Here is a 25,961-nt window from a genome sequence, read left to right as displayed (position 1 = left end):
TTTTCTCAGGGGTGCTGCTTTCTGCTCTCAGGGTTCTTTTCTGTAGCTCCGATGTGCTACCAGGACTTCTTTTGCGAGGATTGCAAAAAAAATGGCAGTGCCAAAGCTCTTTTGGGCATTTTATGCTTCTGACTGGCATAACCAATCATTTACATAAACATGAGGCTCATATCTCTTACAGAAGTTAAATTTTTATGTTTTCTTTAGGTTCGCTATTCTAACTGCAGATATTTAGGGCAACGAATGTTGGGCCTGATTCCCTGTAAGGAACCACTGATCTGGTGAAGTGTCTGGAAAATAGTTGGCCAAAATGGAAAATGATAACTAGAGCAAAGTCCACCCAGAGCAGGAGAATTTTATTTTATCTTGTTGGTTCAGATGGACACAAAAGCCCACTAAAGAAATCAGATCCTTTCTCAAATATCAATGTACAAAAAAAAGCGGTATCTTGGGTGTTTCTCATTTGCGTAATTCCAAAATCTGGACCTATAGCTTTCTGTCATCCTGGTGCACACACAGCTACACTGCAGGCAGTAGATTAATGGATTTTAGAGCATAAAAGATTCATCTTTTAAGGAAAATGTCACTTTGCTGTAGCAGAAGTTGGTTATTCCCTGTGATTGTTGCCTACTGATGAATGATTTTGTTGGAGCTGACAACTTGAGATATTAGCACTACATTGTATTCAAGAATATTTAAAGACATTTTTTCCCCTTTTTTTTATGTTTCAGAACAAGAGCCAAGGAGTTAGTTTTGTCCGTATACATGCGCCTTGGCAAGTCCTCAGTCGAGAAGCAGAACTCCTTAAAATAAAAATGCCCACTAAAAAGGTAAATATCTCCTATTTTCTATCAATATGTTTTATGATTGAAGGATCAGAATCATCATTGAATATATAGAAGCCCATGGAGTTCCTTTTCTTCAAAAATCAGAGAAAACAAACTGTCAGACTTATTTTTTCACATTTCCAAATCTTTTCACATGATTTACTGTTCAGAGCTATTTTTAAGAGGGGATTTCCAAAGGGTCTTTAAAGGCCACAGAGGCAGCTGGCTGAGGGACTGCATTCAGGAGGGTGATGGCAGAGATGAATGTTAAGGAGGGCTTTTGAAAGCTGAGAAGGCAGGAGCTGTCTGGATTTTTGTCAAGGAAATTCTTTCAAAGGTGAGGGGTAGTGTAGAAGATAGTATGAAACTGGTCACCATCTTAAGACTTATCCAAAGAGAGAGAGGCTCTTCCCAGAGAATCTGTTTTGGCGGTATCAATGACTTCATGAATGCAGATCTGCCTGTTGTCACTAAAACTTCAGCAAACTCTTCTTTTCTGTCTGTTTTCAGAAGAGTTGCTGGCAAACCTTGTAAATTCCAAGCAGCAAAGTCCCCAATCTGTGTTCCTGAAATAATTTAGTCCATTGGTTGACAATTCCATCAGAGTCAGGGGAACTGCCTTGTGCTTTTAGTTAGTGATACTCATCAACTGCACTAAAGAACATTTATTTCTTTGCATTGTCATTAGAAATAAAGGAAAAATTTTTTTTTTTCTCCAACTGTGTTGATCTTTGAGTTTTTCATCTTGTTTTCACCCACCAAAAGCTTCATTCTGGTTCATGTTTCATGCTAGTACAACATGCCATTATCAGAAGACTGCCCAAATCAATCTTGCATACTCTCAATGTGCTTGCATCCCAGGGAAAAAAAAAAAGGATATTGCCAATCAATCTTTGAAAATGAGTAGGTTTTAGACAGCTATAGTACTCCTAGAAACTTTCTACATATTCACCTCCTCTCTTCGATCTCTTCCAAAATTAATTCATTTTATGCATTTTTAGTGCCTACTAATTTCTCCCTCCTTCTGCTCTTATGGGAATTTTCTCATCCAAGTTTCTTGCAGATGCACCAAAGTAAATTTTACACTATTTTAATTGATGAGTATTGTCATCATTTTGACCTGGTTAAGGGCTGTCCAGGAGCTGATAATCTCTGATGGCACCCTCCTCATTCACAGCAGTTCTGCATCCCTCCTCTCTCCTCTGATTGGGAGAAAAAAAAAATCTTCTATTATCTCCAAAAATAAAAAAAAATCCTCTGTTATCTCTAGCTGCAGAAATGGCAGCATTCCCAGAAACAAGCTTGACAGAAAAGCTCTATTCATATCCTAGGGTTTGGGTGTTTTTTTGAAATTAAAAACAGTTGAAAGAGGAATTTCCTTTGAAAGAAAAGAAGTCCACTTTGAAAAAACTGAAATCTTGTATTTTGGGGATTTGGCCATATAAAGTAAAAAAATTCATTCAGTAACCACCAAAAGGAAAGTTCTGGTTTTGTTCAAAGATACAAAATATTGCTGTCAAGGCACCTTAGGAATTTTCTGTGATGCTATTTTTATTTATTTATTTAAGGATCATACTAAACTATTCAAAAAAAGGTATTTTCAGGGGAAAGTATTAATCCACCTCTAAACATGAATTGGTTACAAATATTTGTTCCCAAAACATTCTGTTTTAAATAATCTTTCAGAATATAAGGCACGCTGGGCAAAGATACCCTCTGAGCCCTTTTAACTATATATCAACTTCTGGATATGGTAACAGAGCTATTTTGGTGTGTGAGACTGTGCCAGACTCAAATATGAGTATGGGAAAAAAATAGGAACAACTGGGTGGGCTGCTCTGTGGCCAGAGCTGTGATGTCTCTGGCTTTAGTGAGTCTTGGGGGATTGAATCCTGTGACTGGAGTGCTGGGATAGGGAAGTAAAGGCTGTTCAGGAGTGATAGGCAGAGATGGAGAAGTGGAGGAGTTGTCCTGTATGGAAGGGAATAGCTGCAGTTAAGGGATTATAAGGCTGACATCTTCTGGGTGAGGGTTAGGGGGATGGAAAACAAGGCAGATGTCAGAGTGTTCTGTAGGACAGATGAATCATTCCATAGGCAAGCAGGAGACACTTCTTGTGCTTGTGGGAAATGGTCACTTCCCAAACATTAATTGGGAGTGCTGTGACAAGCAAGTCTGAGAAATTCCTGAAGGGTGTTGAAGATAATACTTTGCAGATACTTTGAAGATAATACAAGGATTCAGTGAGCCAATTAGGAAAAATGGTCTCCCAGACTGGCTACTTGTAAACAGAGAAGGACATATGGGATATGTGATAATAGGAGGCTGCCTTAGCTATGGCAACCATAAAATGGCTGAATTTAAAATATTCAGTCTAATGAGAACAAAAAAGGTCAGAAGAAGTGTTGCTCTAGGTTTCAAGAAAGTAAACTCAAAACCACCCAGGGAGCTACTCAGCACTGCTCCCTGGGAATCAGCTTTTGAGTGCTCCATGAGTGCTTGATTGAACAGGGAATTCCTCATGCAGCTTGAGAAGAAAAAGCAATTTTGCATCTCTAGCAGCAAGGCCAGGCCTCACAGGAAGTTTACAAAGCTGTGGTTCACATATTCAGGGAGAAAACACAAAAGGCTAAAACTCTTCTAGAGCTCAAACTGGCCAGTATTGTGCCACAAAATTAAATCACTTTTTAAAGTATGTTAATAACAAGAGAAGGTGTGAGGAAAATATTGGAACAATCGTTGTTGAAAATGGTCACCTGACAAATAGGAATGATGAAAAAAGGGAGCCTTTAATGCTTTTTTTGCCTCAGCCTTTAATATTAATTGTCTTGGACTGCCTGATCCTGAGGCAGAGAACTGCAGCTGTGGGAACAGTTTGTGGCTTTCCATTTGTGGCCCCTGAATTTTTAAGGGAGCATCAGTATCCACTAGATGTCTAGAAGTCCATGGGGCCTTGTGAATTGATCCCACAGTACTGAAGTAATTAGCAGGACCCATTCAATCCACTCCCAAAGGACTTGGGACTTGCTGAATGGGAACTACTTGGTATTACTACAATTTAAACGAGGGAAGAGCCAGGAAATGAGATCCCTAATATTGCAACCTCAGGACTTGGAATAATTATGGAGAGAGTCATACCACGTGCAGCAGAAAGGTATTAGAAGGACAAAGCATTCCTCAGGCACAGACAACAAGGTTTCACAAAGGAAAAGTCCTGGCTAACTAATTCTATATCCTTCTACTATAAGGTTTCCTGCCTAGTGGTTGAGAGGAAGTTGGTAGATGTAACTAGTTTTTCTCCCCTGGATTTTAGTAAATTTTTAAATATTATTATATTTTAGTATTATCCTTCTGGACAGGTGGTTTAACTGTGAGAAGAGCACATACCTGGAGCTCTGGGTGAAGAACTGGTTTTCTTTTTTCTTGTATTAATAATTCTGCTCTAAGGATTTTTTTTCTGGAATTAGCTGGTAAGGTACAAGAACTTTTTGGAACTGCAACCCATATGGATTCAGGTGCAAATAGTCATATGGGAATATGTCTTCAGAGAAGGCACTTCTTTTAATTACAGGTTTAAACATATGTGTACAGCCATTTTTTTTTTCTTTCTTTATTTTAGTGTAATTTTGGAAGGGGCATACTAATGTACAGTTTTATTTCTTCAGATGTATGAAATCACAGAAGAAAAGGGAATACTCAAAACATTAAATGAAATATGGTGCAAATTGACTGAACCTCTGCAACCCCAGGTGCCACAGCAAGAAAATACCAAGATGAAAACCTTGTCCTATCCATTTTCCAGAGAGAAAATATATTTGTGAGTACTTTAAAGTGTGATGGACTGTGGTTGTGACAGCCTGGTCAGAGAGTGAGAAAACCAGATAAGTTTTCTCACAGTGGACACATGAAAATTTTAGGGAGTTGTAGAGAAACGATGATAGCTTGTTATTATAAACATCCTGCAGGTGGTGTTTTCCTACTCTGTTTTCCTGTTTTTCTCAAAGAAAGGTGTTTTTATTACTTAGCCAATCAGGTGAAATGTATTGGATCAGTCTATAAAAAGAGAAAATTTTCGTGTTAAAGCTGCTGCTGTGCAAACTAGCCTTCTAGTGAGTCTGTGTCATCTCTTACTCAACAGTGACAATGGACAGTGAAAGAAAGCTGGAATGTATAATCTTAGAGTTGTTATTTCTTTTTCCCACATTTCAGTCAAAATTCAGTAGTTCATCAAGCGTATCTGGAAATCCTGAGGGAACATCCAAAATTGTCAGTTTTTCAGTGGATTAACAGAAATACAAGCTGCAGAGACTTTCTGCCAGTGTTCCTCTTACTTCTGTAGGATAAGGCACTGGAAGCAGTGCATCAAATAAATTTCTGTATGTTTAGCTTGAAATGTAGAAATCCTCCCAACAAATTCCTGATTATTTGGTTAAGGATATTACTGCCTCTTTTGAAAAAACAGGAGCTAGTAGAAATACAGCAGTATTTTCCATCTTGATAGATTCATTGTAGCAATTAAAACTAAGCTAATAATATGCAGATAAGGAGTACTTGACGTCAGCTCTTTCACTCAGAATAATATTTCTGGGCCCAGTTTGACATGAAACACTATGTTTTTCCTCCTGGGTGTCTTCTTGTATTTATGTTTGATAAATAAAATTTAGTAATGAATACAGTGACCCACCATTTAATTTATTGCCCTCTGACAATTTTAATTAATTCTGAATATAAGTCAGATGGAGGAGAATTGATGGTTGATGGAGAAGAATATACTGGGAAGCTAATTTCACATATGATGATTTTGAGGTTTAAGGGAAGGCATAATTGTGGTGGAATAGTTACTTGAAATCAAGTGAAATGTTGACTGTTTAGTGGCCAGGAAAAGAGTAATGAATATCTGCATCAGGCTGGTTGAAACCTACTAACACAACCTCAGTATGTTATTGTGTTGAGGAGATGTTATAAGAAAAATATTAAAAGGTCATCTTCTGTAAACAATACAGGTTCTTCTTCCTCAAAAGGCATTTTATATTAACTAATAATTTTGCATATAAATGCCCACCATCAGTGCAATCCTGGTAGAGCTCTGAATGATTGGGTCTTACATAGCACATTCTGTTATGCTGTGCTGTGTAATCTATATTCCCTTTAAACATCCGCTTTTCTGATTAGCTGTGGTTTCTGAGTGACTTCTAAATTAGAATCTTATCTGTTGTCTTGTCTTATGTGTTGCTTCCATGTCTTAAAACAGAGCTTATTTTCTTTTTCCTCAATGTTTTAGATATAACATCAAAGACGAAGATACCTTTTTTGACAATGCAACCCGCAGCCGAATAGTAAGTTAGTAAAAATAACATATCCTTGTCTTCTTGTCCTTAGTGGGATTTGCTAGTGGGGTTTAGAATGGGATTCACAGGGAGTGTTTTAGTTTCAGCTTTGCTGTTTTCATTAATTTATGCATTTGTGTATTCTTGCTGAACTTTAATTCCTGACATATATGTATAAAAGGACTTCCTTTCTGGAGCTGCAGGAGTGGGAAGTGCTCTGCAGGGAAGCTACTGACTCCTCTTCAGTGTTCAAAGCTCTTTTCAGCCCTACTCCTAATCTTTAACTAGATTTCCTGCCATATAGTTCTACTACTTCAAATACTTCTATAAGGACATAACACAGCAGGCTTTAGCCCACAAATGCTGGGCAGATAATCCAGTCATAAAATCTGCTAAATGGTTTAAATATTTGTACAAATGAACACTGCAGAAGCCACCTATTTTAGAACTTTGTTTTATTGCTAATTCCATTATGAAATTCATGCTAAAAAGGATCTGTTTGTTATCCCACTGTTCTTTTTTGCAGGTGAGGGAAATTTTGAAGCGCACATTTACAAAGGCCAGAAACAGCATGGGTAAGGTGGAGGAAAGAGAATTAGAGGTGTTCTTTTGAAAGGAATTTTGTAGGTATTTCACAGAATATTGTTTTTTCTAGCAGGACACAAAATATGCTGGCACATCTTCCCAAAAGAAAAAAAATTAGAGATTGAAATTTATTTTTTTTTCTTAGGCATATAATCAGAGTTTATAGTCCATGGTTTGGATGGTAATGGGAGCTGGCTTTTCATTTCTACAGGTGCAGCATCTGGCACATTCCTCACATTTAATGAATTGTTATAAAATTGGATTTGATTACTCTATGATCTGCTTTGGAAAATTCAGATGTCAACTGCAATATGTTGTGTTATTTCTTGCAGGACCATATTTTTCTTACCATTTCAATGGAAAAATTCACCTTTCCATGTTATTTTTATTGCTTCAGCTTCAAAAATTACCTCCCTGAGCTGCCTAGTGAAATATATGACTAAATATGACTGTTTTGAAGATACTTTTGGGATAATGCTGAAATACTTGGAGCTTGACGTTCAGAATGTATTTAATTCCCTTGAAGTTCAGAATTTATACAGGTGTACATATTCTCTTTTCTGTACTCTTCCCTCTCACCCTTTGTGAGATCATGGCACATGTGGAAAAGAAGTGATCGTCCTCCCTGACATATTTTCTAGAAATCTTTCTGTAAACTTGGCTACCTATGGACAGATTACAGTGTCCAAGGGTAATTCCTGGCAAATAAAATGCTGCAGCAAGATTCTGCACAGTCCTGGTGTGATTTTGGGCAGGACAGCTCCAATAACACACATTTTTGGTACAGGAAAATAGATTAATTTAGGTTTCCTTGAACAGGAGATAGATTTTGTTTTAATTACATAAAAAGCATAACAAAATGAAAGGCACAAAAAATGCTTTTTCTTTTTCAACCAAAACTACTTGCCTTTTTCCAGTATAAACTTTTAAATTTATGACTGCCACACTGTTTCCTTTAAAAAAATATTAAAATATGGTTTTAAAAATGTCAGGCATTCTCAATTTCTAAAACATTGTTTGGCAACATTTGTTGCTTTTTAAACAGTTTATTTGGTTGTGTTCTATGTTTTGATCTGCTCAAAAGCCTCTAGTGGGGCAATAGAGGGGAATGCTGCCTTATTTTTCTGGAGTGCTGGGAACCCTGCTGGAGGCTTTGGAATTTTCTGCAGAGAAAACTGGAGAAAAGCTCAAGGACAGAGTAGGAAGGGACAGAGCACTTTGACAATGGAGATACTTGCCTCTTAAAGTTTTCTTTAACACCTTGTTCTGGGTTATAGTGGAATAAAACACAACATTAGAGATCAAAGGACTAGTAATAACTTCTCAGGAATTTTTTAACTCTAGCATGAAAATACAGCCTGATGCACTTCAAGCTCAGGTCAGCTCAAGAATTCATTTGACATGAAATAACTATTTTAGCATTCCCATCCTTTCCATCTTTCTGGTCTGTAGCCAAAACAGGATTGTGCATCATGTTTGACCTAAACTCACTTATTCCTTTGATCTTCTGAGATCCTCCTCCAAAAGATCTCTGTTTCATATGTCACTAAGGCTTTCCCATCTCACTGGTCTTAAGCTTAAAACCACTCATCAGGAGAGGTTTAAAGATTTTTTAATTTTTTTTCTTTTGTTATTAGAGTTCATTGCTTATTTTGCACAAGAGGCAGGACAGTGATGGTGGAAGTGCTTATAGCAGTCTGGTTTTATAGACCTGTTTTATGAAATTAACAATACTTCAAACACATTTGCTTATGGATTTTTTTACATCTATGTAAGGCTGAACCTGATTCTGCTCCTATGATATTAAACAAGGAAGGCTTATTTTCTTCTAGCGTAACTCTGAGTAACTGTAAACTTCCAAACACTGAATGTTTTCAGGAGCAGGCTTGTCACTATTGTCACTACTGAAGCATAATTTCCTGATTCTATGAATGCATGTAGTTTTACTTGTCCTTCTGTCAAGGGAGACATTTATTGGTACTGCCTGTCTAGCATCTCTGACCAGAAGGTTTCTCCCAAATATTTCAGGACAATGTGTAATTTGACTGTGGAATGTTTTTCATTACTAAAGATATGATAGCTAGTTACTTGTTTTTCTGGGCATTGAAAGCAGAGAAGCCTGGAATAAATTTATAGATCTATGTTTTTCTGTATAACTAATAACCAGAAACTACTAATCTTTGGTTGCCTTTTTATGGAACAATTGTTCCAGGGAATGAAGATGGAATTGCTGTAAGAGTTGCAGGTCTTGAGAGCCAGTAGGGATCTTGTGTCTCTCTACAGGTGCTGCAGTCACTGCTGGGAATTCTCTTGCAAAACTAAATTCCCTGAAGTGCCCATGGCCAGGCTGGATGGGGCTTTAAGCAACCTGGGGTAGTGGAAGGTGTGCCTAGGGGGAAGGGACTGATGGGTCTTTAAGGTCCTGCCAACCGAACCATTCTACAATTTCATAACCACAAACTTCTGTGAAGTTTTTGTGGGGGTTGTTTTTAATTGTTGGCCAGTGGAATCTGTAGTTCTGGCTATTGTAAAGATTCAAGAAGGACTTCTCAATGCTTTGCTTCTCAGTCATGTGGCTCTTTGCTGTCAGGATGAGAAAGTGATCAGAAGAGTCTTTGCACTGTGCTGTTCACTGAAGAAAAAGCACTTTATGGAAGTGAGTTTCTCTGAAAAATGTTTTCCACAGCCAGAAACCCTATGTGGCTCTCTTCTCACTCTGAATATTGTCAGTTACACAGCTCTGTCCCCTCTGGAATGTTATGAAATGAAATCTGTAGTAATGTTTTCTGTTAAATTGTGCCTGTTTACCACCTGCATTTTTCTTTTTCTTTTAGGCATTGGCACGTTACTAGCAAACAATGTTTATGATGCAGCCTACCCACTTCATGATGTATGTATGCACTATGAAAAAATCCAGTCCTCTGCTGGTGTCACTCAGGAGACATCCATTCACATTCTTATTTGCTGTCTGTGACACTGAAAATCTCTTTTAAGTGTGATTCTAATATGAAAACTCCTATATAAGTAGATTTCAAGTTGTGACCTGAAAGTAAAATTAACAATGTAGGAAAAAGTAACCAAATTTTTCTTTATTTTTTTTCTGCTTTTACATCAGTTTTTAAATTATTTTCTTTCACCAGGGTGAATATGAAGGCCAAAATGAAGACATGAATGAAAGAAAGGTAAAATACATAGCAAAATTTATTTCACATTATATTTAATGTAATAAATGATGTTCTAAATCTCATTGTAAAGCATTAGCCATTGTACAAACAAGTAGATATTGTAACAAATGTATGCACTTTTTGAATTACATATTTGCCTCTATTTCTACATTTTAAAATGTTTTCCCAAGATTTTTATAATGTCTTCTTATAAAGCATGTCAGTTAATTTAATTTGAAACTTGCATCTTGAAATGCTTCCAGATTCCCTCTGCATACATATACATGATTTTCAGCCTGTCAGGAAGCTAAAATTATTAAATAACCCATGTAATAATTTTATTTTCCTAACTAAATGCTCCTAGAGAGCTGTGGTTACTAAAATAAAATATAGTTGTACTTTTCATTTGATTGTGCACTCAAATAAATGCATGCAATTTCTAAAAATCTGGTTCTAATTATTTTGTAATTAAAGTTTCTAGCTATCAAAAGACATTCAAAAATAGAGCAATCCTCAAAATAAACAGTGTGAATTCAAACTCTGTTTAATATATATGCTTACTTTTAGAAATGGGAAAAAACAATTTAATTACTAATAAATAATTAATTTAGTTTTATAGATTACTAATAAGTCATCTATTAAGATCCTTTCCATATTATTTTGTCTTTGCTCATTTTCTTTTCCTTGATATGCAAACAGTGGGATAGGAAATGCAGAGGGAAAATAAAGGGAGAGAAAGGGAAGAAGGCAGAATGAAGAAAAAGGGAATGTTTGGAAACCTCCAATATTTACTATACCATGAAGACTGAGTTCATACAAATGAAGGTCATACAAATAAATCTGATTTCTCCAATGCTGAATTAGTAAAATTTGAAAACATAATCTTTGTAGTTTTTGGTAAATAATGTTGCCATTCAGCCGCTAGATGTCTTCATGGGCCGTATACAATTTAATTTAGTGTATGAACCTTGGTAAGCAAAACAAAGTTAGAAAACAAACTATAAAATAAGCTTGTTTATTTGTGTCTGTTACTTTGAACTTTTTGTCCATGAAGGCATTGTCTCCTCTGGACTTGGAGAATTTTCTCTGAGAGGCAGCTCCACAGATTACTGAAAACAAATATTTTGGAAAACAAATATTTTAGAGGAAAATACTAAATGAACATCAGTCAATGGAGGAAAATTGGGTACTGTGGAATTGGGGGGAAGAGGGCCCAGAAGGACCAGTGTCTGGAAAAATATTCCCCCTACTAGTTGTATTTTGTGCTGCCCTCTTTTTATTCTGCTTATTAGGCTCAGTTATGAAGTGTTAAGTATTTAAAACATAAAAGCTTCTTTCCAGAAATTTCCATTGATCATTCACATATGTCCCTTCTGCCTAGGCCTTGAATCTTCTGTAGTATTCCTATGCATAACATCATCTGTTTTCTATCTGAATCTAATAGTCTCAGTGTTTAATTTCCTGAAGAACCCTGATCAGGTTTAAAAGAAAGGAGAGCATTTTAAAACTTTTTTTTCTTCTGCCCTCTTTTATTTTGCCCTCTTTAACTTATCTGTATCTTTGCATTCAATTTTCTCTTGTAAAAACCCCAAATATGAACTCAGTCCTTATGGAGTACTTAAGCCAATAAGGCAGCACAAGTAATTAAGGTTTATGTACCAGTTTATAGCATAAAAGGTTAATCCTTATCAACCTTATTCAGGATTTCCTTGGAGAAAATGAACATTGACACAACACTTTTGTCCCATCCTACAAGAATTAGAAATCTGCTATGGAAACCTTAAACTGAGAGGGTTTCAGTTTTTCCTAAGACTAAAGGAATTTCCCAGTTTCAGTGTGATTTCTGCTCTAAAAAAAAAGTCTTTTTAAGAATGGTATTGAGCAGCAGAATGGTAATAACTCACCATAAGTATTAACACTGGTTTAGTCTTTAAGTTTCTAGCCCACTGGCAACTTTTAACCCTTCATTGCTGTCTCTATGTTTGACATTAAAAAAGTCCATTAGGGCTTTGTAACCCACCTGGGAATTCCACTGTCATCATATACTAGAGCAGCATCCCTATTATTAGAAGCAGATCAGAAAATTCCTATAAACTTACAGAAAGTACCTGAACCTAAATGGAATGCTATTTTAGACAGAGTTTTCTTTTTGCTCTTCAAATTCCATTCTGTAGCTGTGTTCAAGGAAGCCTTTGGGGAGTTTTAGGATCGTAATAGTTTTAACTTTCTTCTTTTATATATGTGAATGAATGTATTTATTAGTATGATTATTTATGAAAATAAATACCATTTTATAGGTAATGCTTGGGGGTAATGGCAAGGGGTGTTTTTGAACAAGCAAGAACAAGCATTCATATGAAAATATCCTTATGGCAGCCTGGACAATCCTCTTCAGTGAAGTTGTGTCCCATAAACCATGGGAATCAGAGAGGGAATAAGCAAGTCTATCCCAAGTTCTTTGCCTGTTGCAGTTGAGTGTGTTGTGGTCAATCTACCTCAGGTCCTGCAAGGTTTCCTTTTATTCCCGCTCCTATTCCAGCTGGATTCCTCCCACTGCAAAAAGTTTCTGTAGAATCTGGTCCTTCCTTTGAGCTCTCTGTAAGCTGTGGGGGGAATCTGCATGTCCAGCAGCATATGTGGCCTTGTGTTATGTCCCCAGCATGGGAACACAAGTGGCTTTTATATGGGTTCTACTGGGTTTATCAGCCCCAGGATTGCAGCAATTATTTTTAGCTCTTAGATGATTTTTGTGAAAACAGAAGTGATAACTTTTTTCAATTTAATTCTCAGACTGTTTTTTCTTTTTCTTTCTTTCTTTCTTTCTTTCTTTCTTTCTTTCTTTCTTTCTTTCTTTCTTTCTTTCTTTTTCTTTCTTTCTTTCTTTCTTTCTTTCTTTCTTTCTTTCTTTTCTTTTCTTTTCTTTCTTTCTTTCTTTAGCTGCTGTATCAAGAATGGGCAAGATATGGAGTGTTTTACAAGTTTCAGCCTATTGATCTCATAAGGTAATGTGGACTTGCATAAAACACCAAGGGACCTGGTTCTGAGGTGATGCAGATTAATTCATTTCCACTTCCTTCAGCAAATGAAACCTTGGATTGATCAGAACACTGAAAATAATATCCCCACTGCTTTTTTTGTAGCTCTGATAATAATTTACTATTTAACCCCCATTGTTACCTATGCTTTTGGATAATGCTTATTCCTGGAAGAATGTCATACTTCTTTTTGGGGTCTTTTAGGTATTGACTTGTTCAAAGGAGAGGAATTGCCATTTACATTGGTGAATTTTTATTGGAGGGTATGGTTACAAAATCTGGCAAATAATCAGAAGCTGGTATTCATATTATGAATCAGTGTGAAAGTATTTAACAGTTTTGAGATTGATTTGATTTTTTTACTCCTGATTTTACAAGTTTTATTCATCTGAACACATCCACATGTGTTCCCAGTGGGTTTTTTTTTTTGTATATTTATAAATTTTATCTTTACAAACATGGAAGAAGTTGGCTCTAAAATAAGACAAAACAAACCAGTCATGATTTTTATGGATTTACCACAGTAATTAAAAGAAAGGCAAAACAATTTTTGTTGTATCATATTTTGTTTGTACTATAAACACCAAGTAAAGAAAAAAAAATTTGAGTAAACAGCTGACTAGAAATATTCTTTTATAAGATGTCTACTTAGGAAGAAATGAATGAAGATATTAAGAAATAGGAAGAAAAACCCTCAACAAATATCTGTTTTAAAATAGTTTGTAGTATAAGAAAGATGACACTTGTTACCATTTGTCTTTTGAGTAATCAAACTCTAACCATTTTTATTATATGATCTACCCCTATGTGATTGCCTGCAAAAGCTGCTGTTGGTAATATGGATAGCCAATAAGCTTTGTAAAATATTTTTTTCTATTTTGAGCTAAAGCTGAAGTACTGCACATAGTTTTTCAAAGAGTAAAGCACTAACTTTTAATGTGAGAGGAATTACTCCTTATTGGGAGCAAGATGTTGCAAAATGGCAAGTGGAAGTGAGGCCATCAAATCCTACTAAGGTTCTGCAAGGCTTTGAAATTTCCTCCTTTTTTGCTTCAAAAGTTTTGTGCAAAATTTTTGTACCTTTTTTATGACAGTTACTGTGGGACAAGCTCCTGAGTGGAACAGGTAAACTCAGAATGAGATTACAGCACCCTGCTGTGTTTTTGGTAAATATTACCAGTGTTAAACTAAACTGTCACTGGCTAGAGGAATTCTTGAGTTTTAGCAGACCTGACAGCTCAGCTGAGTTAAAAATAGAGGTACATCTGCTTACACTCCATCTTAATTTGTATTTTGCTGTCTCCATTATAATGTTTCACTGTGCTGATATGATTTCATAGAAATCCTGTGGTTTAAACTTCTGTGAGAAACATAAAGAAGACCAAACATGTGCAATTGATTGTCTGTTCTCAGAGATGACTTTTCTTGCTTTTATCTTCCATATTTTGCTTGACTGCAAGTTTGACTGTTACCACTAAAATAAATGTGGGTTTTTGTTCCCTGGGTAATGTTAGAGCTTTAGTGTAGATGTACCTGGAGAATGGCCACCCCTCTGTTTCTGCTGGTGAAGTGTATTTCTTCACTTTTGTGCCATGGGGGTATCTGAGTTCAGCCTTGATGTGGATACTTTTTCCTTTAGCAGACATCAGTCACATTTGTGCTTTTTGGTTATTTACTGTGACCCTCCTTTCTTAGACTACTTAGATTATACTCAACTTTTTTTTCTGGTTTTTTTTTCTGGTGTAACTTAAGTTTAAATTCACGCTTTGATGGACAGATGAAGCAACATCCTTTTTACTTACAGCCTTTCCTGCCCGCTGTTTTCAATAAGTGCCCTGCTAATTTTTAAATACAGCATGCAACATATATTTAACTATTACTGTTTCACTCTTATTCAGTAGGAATGCCAACTGAAAGTCATTCTTTAACTCAAGTGTCTATGCTGGAAGATTAGATGTGGCACTGTAGAATTATTATAGGTTATTCCTGGTGCCTCAGGACCTTCCCTCTGACCACACAGTTGTTGCCATTTCCCAGATGATTTACACCAAAGACAGGAACCACATATTTGTTATACTCACTCTTGGTACGGACTGGGGATTCTCTTCTAATGTCTGTAATCCTCAGGGAATTTAACTGCACAGTCAGTCTTGGAAAATTTTGAAGTTCTTCATAACAAAAGGAAATAAAGGACCATTATAATATTCACCAACAATTCCATTCACTCCTGTCTCTTAATCTGTAAAAATATCCTTGTCTGGCTTTGTGGACTGCTTTGGGCTATAAGAAAAAACAAATATTTTTGGCAAGGAAATGCAGCTGTGAGTAAGTAAGGTTTCACCAAATAAGAGCACACTGCATATTACATATTTCTATTCTAAAGCAGAACAATTTCACTTTAAAACTTTAAGGAAATATATAAGCAGATTGTTCAAGTAAGACAGTGCATATCTTCTGCTGTTACCCTACTGCATTTTGAGGACAACATCTTTTTATAGTTCCAAGAATCTCTATAGTAAAGATTCCTTCCCAGTGTGAAATCAGTCCAGCTTGCAGTTTGTCATCATTAAAGCTCTAGGTGCAGGGGGAAGTGCTGTGCCAGCATACACTCATCCTTGATGTCCCTCCTGCCAGATTTTACAGCAGAGAGCTTCCTGGAGGGGGCCAGAAGCATGTGGGACTCTGGAGCAGAGTCTGAGCTGGTGAAAAATCAACATTTTCCCCATAATTATATCTCTTTTCCCTTTCCATGATCTCATTACCCCTCACAACTCCAGTTTATTTATGAATGGCCTTTATTTTCATGGATCCATGAAAATGGTTTGCATTTTAGGAGTTTGATGGTAGGGCAGTTCTTTTCAGCTGAGTTGTAGGAAGTTTTCCCTCCCCTCACTGGAACCTCTCATTAAAGGCCTTACCCAAGTGCTCCAGCCATTGTTTATTGCAAAGCAGAGGGGTTTTACTTGTGGTGCATAAATCACCAAGGAATTTGTGTTGAATTATTCTGCTGGATACAGGCCTGTGACTGGAGTGAGATGATTTACTTACAGCTCTGCATTTCACAGACTTTGCCAGTCCTGTAGGAAGTGCTTCTCTCTGTCTCTTTTGGCAAGGGCTTGTTCTTATTTATTGTTGCTTGTATGAGAGATGGAATTTTAAACCAGTAGGTTTGGATTGTAGAGGTGAGGAAAAGCAGATCCTTGCTTTCTGATAAACATCATTCCCAGGCTTCAGATCACTGTCTGAGCACTAGGATCCTCATTACCACCCAGATTCCTCCCTCCTGCAGTGGGATGTCCAAAAGCTAGATTGAGCAGGAGGTGTGTATATCTGCATCAGGACTGCAAAGTCAAGTCTTAGATGACTGAGGTTGCTGCACAACTTCCTGGGATCTCCCCCTTTGACTGAGGAGTTTTGTAGGCAGCTAGAATTCAGTTTTCATCGTGTTAAGAACTGTCTCAGGCTAAGTTCAGTAGTGCCTGAATGATGCCCAAATTTCACAGCCAGAAACTTATATTTTTGAATGGACATGACTGACAGGCCCCACCCAAAATGTGTCTTTGGATGTGACATCAGTGTATTGTGATAGGAAATGGAAGTTTCTTAGTTCAAACTAGAGAAGGAAAAGACAGAGGTGATACATTTGGAAACAGAAGTTGTGCACATTTAACTATTTACCTATGTGAATATTTGTAGGAATCTAGAGGTGTATGTGGCTGGGAATTGCAGGGAGTAGAAAAAAGCTGCTGTATTTGGGTGGCTACAGGTCTGCTTACTTTTCTTGTAGAGCTGCTCTTAATGTCTTATCTCTGTAGAAGGTTCTGGTTATGGCTTACTGGGCAGAGAGAAAGTTCTTTTCTGACTCCTGAGTGCTGACCAGGGGTCAAGACCAACCTGTTTCTGGTTTAAGGGTATTCACTCATGCTAAGATCTTTTGTATGAGGATCCTCTCTATCTGTAAGTTATGTTAGGACAGACCATGGCTTTGTCTGATCCAGTAACATTGGACAAAACCAGGATCACAAGGGAAGAGATCAAGAACTGGGCACCACATAAAAATTATGCCCAGAAAACACAAGTTTAAGGAAAGCTTTCAATATGGCAAATCTTCCACAGTCAGTACAGAGAGCAGAAAAATTAAGATTTTTTTATGCCATATTGAGCAGGGCATACGAAAAGGATGGAACCAGGCTCTTTTCAGCTGTCTCCTGTGACAAGAGTTGATGGGCACAAATGAGAGTGAGGTAGAGTAGCCTGTAGTTCCATAGGTCCTTCTTCTTGTCCTTCCTGAAAATGGGGGTCACATTTGTTTTCCTCCAGCTTTTGGGCATTTCTCCCAGTTGCCACCATAAATCAAAGTTTATCAAAAGCTGCCTTGCAATGACATCTGCTAGCTCCCTCAGCCCTCGTGGGTGCATTCCATCAGGACCTACAGACATATGGATTTCCAGTTTGCTTCAGTATTCCCTGACTCAATCCCCTTCCACCAAGGTCACTGAAAGATAATTTTTTATACTTGTTTTTAATTGGAAATGATACCTCTGCTTATTAGCCACCAGACGGTGTCTATTTGACAGCAGTTACACTGTGCAAGTGCTAACAAGGACCTACTTACTAAAATAAATACATGAAATGAATTCAGGCTCTGCAGTAAGGGTTAGCTATATTAACTTGAAAAGCAAGAAAATTCTCATGAAATATTAGTTATTATAAGTGAAAGATATTTAGGAAAAGATGCCGGTATTTGAGGTTCTCACTCTTGCTAAATGAGATGAATAAAATCATGAAAATTATCTTGAGATAATAGAGAAGTGGAGATTCTAGAGAATATAGAGATTAGAGAAGTGATGAGATGCAATGACCTCACATTTGTTCAAGTACAAAAAGGCAGAAAAGCAAGTTGTAATAGGTACTAAAAAAATAGGAAGTAAAAGACTAAGTAACCTCCTTTCCTAAAAGAAAGGTTGATTCACATGAAATAAGTTACTCCTTATTTGTATTTGTTTCTTATAGAGAAAATATTATCTGTATAACTGAATGAATTGCTTCTTATATAGAGTGTCACTTGGTGCCCTGAGTTGTTTATAAAATGAAACTTCTTCCCCACAGGTGAGCTCTGATTGACTTTCATTCGCTTTGAATTAGCCTCAGGTAGCCATGGATTTTTAATTTTCCAGGTTAGGAAGGTTGCTGACTTTCTAAAAAATGCTAAATAAAGAGAATGAATAAAAGAAAGGTGAGGAGAGGCAGAGTGTCCATGGGTTGTCTTATGCATGAGTTCTTGGATGTGCCACTGTGTTGCTCCTGTTGAAAATGCCTTCCCTGATCACGGTGTGCTGCGGTTTCTGCAGGATCTGGGACATTTAGAACTTTTTTATACTAAGCACATGACAGGAAACATCAACACAATAATGTAATCAGACACTTAATCCTTTCAAAGCTGTTCTGAGGTTTTGTATTGTCCCAGAACAGAGAGGAGAATACAATTAGAGTTCCTCTGACTACCCAGCATCGTGTTGTTTGCTTATCCATTTGGCAGTTGTCAGTGTTAATTTCTGTCTCAAACACATTACATGTCTACTTATTATGCTTCTATTGTTCTTTCTCCTACAGTCAGTAAACAAAGGCTTTTTTCTATTTATAATCCATCACCACAAGCTATGCACTTTCAGCTCTATTCTGACAATTTCTTGGAATGGAAGCATAAGGTTTGTGAATCTGTGAGGCTTAGAGTGGTTTGTCCTAGTTTTACTTCTTTTCAAGGTTTGTCCTTTTGCTATTTTAAATTGCATTTAATACACAAATCCTGACTTATTATCTATTATTATTATTATTATTATTATCATCAATTATTATTATTAAAAATAATAATAATATTTCCCCTGGGTTTTTTAATCCACTAGAATTTGAGAATTTGAATATCCCCTTCCTCCACAACATCAGCTTCTCCCTGCTATTTTGCTGAAGAGTTATTTTTCTTACGAGCCAAAAAAAACAAAGAAAAAACATAGTTTTACCTCTAAGTAAAATTTGCAGTTTCTGCTCTCCATAGAGTTGCAGTATTTTGACAGAGGAATTTTTTCTTCTCCTATAAGGAATCACAATTAAAATTCCACAGTGCCTTGAAAGATAAATATATCTGTAATTTAGGTAAGTTTGACTCCAAACTTTTATACCATTGGAGGAAATATATACCTAATGGCAAATATTTGTTGGGTAATGTTTTCAAACAAAAACTTTAATGAAAACGGCTTGATTAAATGGCTGTGGTGGCACATTTTTTTCATTCTGTTTTCAGGGGAAAAGGTTCAGGTTCTAAAATCCATTCAAAACCACACTTTTAATCAATCTCTACTGGACATTCTTGATTTTTGTGCCCATTATAAGGGGGAAAAACGTGCTTTTACCTTGGAGGAAGTCTCCTTTCTTTGTTTTCTGTGTGCAGAACCAGTTGGCCTTTCTAAAGGACATTTTCTTTCCTACCTCAAACTCAGATGCATTGCAGTTTGTCTGAGCTTCTGTAGTTGTTATTTTTCCCACTCTTAAAATTTTAATTAAAAAAGTATTGTCTTCTGCCAGGATCTTTTCTTGGCTTCCATATTGCTCCATTTGGTGCACTCTCTGAGTATCTGGATTTAGCAGTGATATGTTCCTTCTTGAGATTCCTTGGATGGAATATGTGCTGTCAGGCACAACCCTGGTGGAAATCTCCACAATCTCTGAATGCACAGCAGCCTCAGTGCTGCTGCTGAGCAGTAATTCCACCCAGGTGTCCCAGATGGTTGTAATAAATGCTTGAATCTTGCCCTGAGAAAATTTTCAAGCGAAGAAAGAATGGCAAATCCAGAAAAGTTTGGACATAGGCAGCTCTACCTGGAGTGAAATCTTGGGGTGTTCAGCAATGTTACTGATTGTCTTGTAGTGACTGGGGCTTTCTATATACTCCAGCAGTCTTTCTGAAAGAAGTCTGCAGTTTTGAGATGGAAACTTCGAATGGTGGGAACTATTATCTCAGAATCAAATGAAATACCTCTGTTATGAACTTACCATGTGCTAGAAATTGCTTCTCACTTTCTAAGGGTAGTCATAGTTCTACCTGCAGCATAATGGTTCATTTTCTTCTGGTTGCAAAATTGCTGAAAGAATAAATTGTGTTCCTGGGGGCTGTTGCTGCAGGTCAGAGATGGAACGTGCACCTGGGCAGGGAAAAAAAGTTTTAAAATAGCCTTGGCAGTAAAGATGTTCTGACATGAAACTAAACTGCTTTTCCTCCTCTCCTAGAGCAGAAACACCAGAATTTCACCACCAAACTGTCAAATAAGTTTATTTTGAAGGCATTAGATGTATGTGTGTGTGTATGTGTGTGTGTGTGACCATTTGCACAGGGGAAACCTACCCAAGAGGCAGCTGTAAATAGTTTTGTTTTGCATAGAAACTATCGCATCTAAATGGCTCCTCCACCAAAAGGCTGATGGAATGAAATGGAGACATGAAGTAACAGCTGGCCTAGAGTGGGCTGTGGAAATTTAAAAACTGAAGAGTTCTGCACCGATTTCCTGGTTAGGTGACTCAGTGTCCACAATGCCTTTTCCTTGCTTTTTTAGCTTTGTTCCTGAACATCTCCAGAGTTCTTTCCAGTGTGTGTCATGCACCACATGCTTTGTTCACATTCCAGGTACCCACACTTGTTTTCACAGAGTCAAAACGGAAGGGTTTTTTCCTTCTCTCTTTCTCCCCCCCTTCCCCAAACCTTAGTCTATTTATAAATTGCACAACTTGACATGGGAGCACTATGACCAACGTGCGAGCAGAGAGTTTAATAATCAGTTATTCTGTTTGATGTTGGTTTTGCAACCAGACAGACCAAAGTCCATTGCAGATGTCTAGTTTAAGTGTTATATGGGTAAAGCAGAGGGAACCCAGCCAATGTTTCTGCTGTGACCTTCTCAGCACTTCTAATTCTGGGAGGGAATACACTTTCTACAGGTGGTTGTTGTTGCTGTTGCTGCTGGGAGTTTTTTAATACTGTTTCTGATAATCTGCTGGAAGAGCAGCTTTTGTTCAGTTTGTTCAGGAGTTATGGATAATTTGACCAAATCTTTATTGAAAGACATGATTCTTGTTCGTGAGAACTCAGTACTTGGTAGGTGGTCATTTAACCAGCCTTTATAAAGTCTTCTAAAATGAGAAGCACAAAATTTCATCTTATGATATATCAACATACATAAGAAAAGCCTTGGGTGCTGCTGATAGGAGAACTGCACATTCTTTATCAAAGCCATTTGCCCTTTAGTTTGGGAATAACCCCTGCCTCCATGGAATATGTGTATATAAAGGGGCATTTCCCTTTGTGCCAGCGCACACTTTTTTTGTGACATTCTATAGTATCTATGAGCGCACTTCGGAAAGGATTAGTTCTTAGCTTTGCCTGGATATGTGTGAGTCATATGTGAATTAGCTACTGAGGCAGGGCAAGACTCTGGTCTCAATTCTCCTCTTTTGCCATGCCAGCATAAATCGTGGATAATTCCTGTAGGATAATAAAACCAGACTGGTTTTATCCCAATGTAAATGAGAGAACAGGCCAAGTTCTTGGTGTAAACATGTAAAAACTTGTAAAAATACTTTTTCTTGCCTTACATCATCCTCTACCCTTGAAGCACATTTTTCCCCCCTGTTCATTTACTACTGAATCCAGCAGCAGCTGCAGTAGATGTTGATATGGGGGTCACAGGTGTTTGCACACCATGACTGCTATTCAGAGGAACCAGAGAAGAGTTCTTGGAATGCGTCACAGAAAAGACATGTCTATGTCCTGTGTTTTTCTGACTTGATAAGCTCACATCTAAGTTGTTCATTATGTTTCCAAGCTCTGTCATTACTTCTCCTTAGATTATTTCACTTTCTAGCACATTGGTGGGCTGAGCTTGGGCACAGCACCTTAATTATTTTCATTTTTCAAAACAGTTAAGTCACAAAACACAGTGCAGTTTTCTTCTTAGCAATTGCATTTTTTCCATACTGCCAGGACATTGTTGAGCTCTTCTCACTTTCTTTTGGCATGGATACAAATAGCAACACTTCGCTTTATAGGTTACCGGTCACATTTCTCACTGGAAGGCTTAAAAATTTTAAGGGAAGCCTCTTGAGCCATAAACTTCAACTTTCCTGACCCTGATCAGCTACTCTTTAGTGCTGCTGGCATTTGAACTCTTTCTGTGCTAATCTATGGCCCTTTGTCAGAAGAACAGAGAGTTTTGAACAACTTTGGACAATTTTTTTGTGCCTGCTCTGACCTATTTGAAACACTTCACTAGCTGTGCCCATTGCCCATTTCTACAAACAAACACGGAAGCAGTAAGAAGATATAATCAGGATAATCTCCCTCTGGTCCTCCTTTTCCTGCTTTAGTGTCAAATTTGAGGTTGTCATTTCCCAGTCAGGAGGAAACTTGAGAGCAAATGGATTTTCCCTCTATCCTGTGCTGTTCCAACACCATTGCTACTGTTCGTTGACTCACACAAGAGGCTTGAAGAAAACCTTTAGGCCTTCTGGTTAGTGCTGTATTTCAATCAATTATGCCTTCTCTCATTTCTTATTAAAAAACGTGTATTAAAATGTGTGTGTTAAACAAGCTATAATAACAACATAGTATACTAACAAACAGGTATATTAAAAATATATATTTATTTTCAAATGTGAAAAAAAAGGAAAGCTTCTTACAATTACCACCAAAATTACCTGACATGTGCCAGGTTAGAGGACAGTCCCACAGTATATGGCTTGTATTTGCAACGCAAATATTCATCACTTCATAAAATATGCTATATCATATAATATTTCCTTGTATTCTCTGTACATCCATTGTCCCAAGGTGCTTCAAATCTTAACTTAGTGCTAATCAAGCCATGCTGTGATGATTTCACTTGTGCTGTTTGATAATTCATACAGTTTGTGGCTTAGGGTACCTTGCAGCGTCAGGTATAGGGGCTGTACTCTTTTCCTTGAAGATTCGTAAAATTTCCCAGGTTCTGGATGGCATCCCCTCATACTAAAGATAATGTTGTCTGTGTATTTCCTCAAAATGCTTTTGTTGTGCTTTCTCCTTAAGATTGCATGCATCCTTTCTAAAGCATAAGCAAGTTTGGTTAGACATGAGAAATAGAGGCACTCAAAGAAGGCAAAACTGAAATAGGCAGGATTGGACTGCCAGTTTTCTGTGGGAGAGCCTGGAAGTGTGGAGTTAGTTGCAGCTATGATGGTGTGAGAACAACAGCAGGATCAGTAGCAATAAAAATCCCTCACTGTTGCTTCCCTTATCCACCACTTCTGAGATGGAAGTGACTGTGGAGTCTTGTTTTGCTGTCCCTTGGTTCTCTGCCATGGTTGCACTCCTGCTCTGTCTCTCCTGTGGCATGTCTGACCCTTAGACTCAACTTCTGGAGTAGAAAATTTCAGTTTGGGCCTCCAAAAATCTCATTTAAGCATTTTCAGTAGGATTGATGCAAATCTGGGGTGCTGAACTTGGATAACTCTTTCCTAAGGTAAATGGCATCAGAATAAATCTCAGACTGGGATCGTGCTCAACCTTTATGAGGAGGTTGTCTTTTTTTTTTCTTAGACACAATATCATGATTTTATTGTAATTTTTGCTGCTATCAAAGTGTAAATGTCTCACTGACTCACACTCCATGCCGTACCCTGAGTGCTCTCTTTGTAGCTGCGTTTTGTACAACACTGTCCATCTTCTTCTCTGGCTTGTGAAATGTTTTTAACCTTGATGGGTTTTATCTAAATTTTGGGGAATTCTTCAGTTCTATGAAGGTCTTTGGGTTTTGCAATATTTGTAATCACTCCTAACTGTACATTAGAATGATCAGTGAGGGTCATCTATGCTTAGTTTACTTCTTGCAGTGTGATTCATGAAGATGCTGGGCTGAGTTCTACCAGTTATTTATCAACATCTGCAGTGGGTTGTTCCTCAGAACAGACACTGTTTTTTCTAACTACCTGTCCAGGGGCTGGTAACCTGACAAAATTATTCTTTCTGAAAAGCCAGTGCTAAGTGTGCAAGTAAACTTTCCTCCTTTAGCAGCAGTTCCAGATTAGTCATCTTTTAAGATACTAGAGGATGTTGTCAGTATGGTCCCATAGATGTTATTTCTATGACTCTCACTAACAGAATCCAGGAGTACTACAGAGGCAAAAAATATTGTGCTCCTCTGAGGCATCAAGTATTTTCCAATGTTTTCTCCTATTTCACTGACTTCTTTTAAGAGATGCAAAGACCACAGTTTTCTCTGAACAGATATTATGTATTGCAGTGATACTTGCTTAATTTCAGCTCAGGAGAATGAACCAGGACCATCTTTAACTTCTCAAAACAGAGAAGCCCAAGTTGCCAAATGACTAAATCATCCTCTTCATTGGTCCTATTGTCTTCAAGATCCTCAGGGTTTTCATTCATGTCTTTCACAATTCGTATTTTAACTTTCTGGGTCTGTTTAGCAGCTGTAAAACACATTTTAAAATTATATCCTTGGCATGTGCTTTTTCTTCTTCTTTTTTCCCTCTTTTTCAGGAAGTATTTTGGAGAAAAGATAGGACTTTATTTTGCATGGCTGGGTTTATACACAGAATTCCTCATTCCATCTTCAGTAGTTGGGATTATTGTATTTCTATATGGATGTCTAACCATCGAAAGTGACATTCCTAGGTAAGCTTATCTGTGATCCATGGTTTGCTATTTGAAAATTATAAGACTGTGCTTTTTCTTATTAATCTGTAGTGAGAATAACTGGTTTTAGTTGTCTGAAGAACAGTGATGTATAATTACCAACCCTGGGAGCATTACAAACACAGAGGCATTGAAAAGCTATTTGAAGGGCATATATTTATTTGATTGATCAATGTCTCACTTCCTGAAACAGAAATGTGTAGTGAGTCCAGTGTATTGAGTTTGTTTTCTAAGATATTAATTTGCTTTTTATGAGTGCACATAGTTCACTGCTCAATCAGAAAGTTGTTATATGAAACTCACCAAAATTAATGCCAACAGTGTCCATGACTCTTGAAACACTTGATTCCCATTAAAATCAGACCATTTGTACAAGTAAGATGAAGAATAGTACAAGACTTAGCAAATGCCAGCAGATCAAGGGATGTGATTCTGCCCCTGTGCCCCTCTCTACTGAGCCTACCTGCAGAGCTGCATCCAGCCCTGGACCCAGCACAGGCAGGACAGGGAGCTGCTGGAGCCAGGCCAGAGCAGGGACACCAAGGGGATCAGAGGGATGGAGCAGCTCTGGAGGAAAGGCTGAGGGAATTGGGATTGTTCAGCCTGGAGAAAAGAAGGTTTTGGGGTGACCTCATTGTGGCCTTCCAGTGCCTGAAGGGAGCCCATGGGAAAGATGGAGAGAGACTCTTAACAAGGGCCTGGAGTGACAGGACAAGGGGCAATGGCTTCACACTGACAGAGAGCACGTTTACATGGGATATTGGGAAGAAATTGCTCCTGTGAGGGTGGTGAGGCCCTGGCACAGATTGCCCATAGAAACTGTGGCTGCCCCTTCCGTGGCAGTGTTCCAGGTTGGATGGGGCTCTGAGCAACCTGGGACATGGCAGGGCAGTTGGAACCGGATGATCTTTAAGGTCCTTTCCAACTCAACCCATTCTGTGATTCTATATTTAGTCTTCACAGTATTCCCCTTCTAGACACAAAATAATGTTGAGTTTTGTGTGTCCTGAGGGGAATATACTACACAAAGACAGCCAAAGTGATACCGTCATGTTAATGTCTGCTTCCCAGTGGAAAAAAACAATTCAGTGTCTTATCTGTGTTTGACTTCTGCTGGAGACAAGATACTGCAGTGCTTCTATGCTGATCACACTCATGACAGTCCCTGAACTGTAAGCTTTTAAAATCACTGCAGTAGGACAAGGTTACTGATAGGTAAATGATGAACAGCACCACATCTGAGGCAGGGTCTGTTTTCTTAGCTTGATCTGAATAAATCTTAGTGC

General features: G+C 37.7%; 1 protein-coding gene across 1 annotated transcript in view; it reads left to right on the top strand.

Moving 5' to 3' along the window:
- ANO2 (anoctamin 2) overlaps positions 1 to 25,961 on the top strand; it is a 148,404-nt gene that overhangs the window by 29,774 nt on the left and 92,669 nt on the right. The window contains exons 4-11 of the mRNA XM_054281997.1: positions 732 to 830; positions 4,493 to 4,644; positions 6,109 to 6,163; positions 6,681 to 6,729; positions 9,574 to 9,629; positions 9,880 to 9,921; positions 12,841 to 12,905; positions 24,520 to 24,654. Coding sequence (XP_054137972.1) covers positions 732 to 830; positions 4,493 to 4,644; positions 6,109 to 6,163; positions 6,681 to 6,729; positions 9,574 to 9,629; positions 9,880 to 9,921; positions 12,841 to 12,905; positions 24,520 to 24,654 — 653 coding nt within the window. The remainder of the gene's footprint in view (positions 1 to 731; positions 831 to 4,492; positions 4,645 to 6,108; positions 6,164 to 6,680; positions 6,730 to 9,573; positions 9,630 to 9,879; positions 9,922 to 12,840; positions 12,906 to 24,519; positions 24,655 to 25,961) is intronic.

This window comes from Melozone crissalis, unplaced genomic scaffold (assembly GCF_028551555.1).
Source record: "Melozone crissalis strain CALT ecotype California unplaced genomic scaffold, PUWL_Pcris_2 ptg000033l_1, whole genome shotgun sequence".
Taxonomy (NCBI): Eukaryota; Metazoa; Chordata; class Aves; order Passeriformes; family Passerellidae; genus Melozone; species Melozone crissalis.
This window is presented reverse-complemented; position numbering and strand designations above follow the sequence as displayed.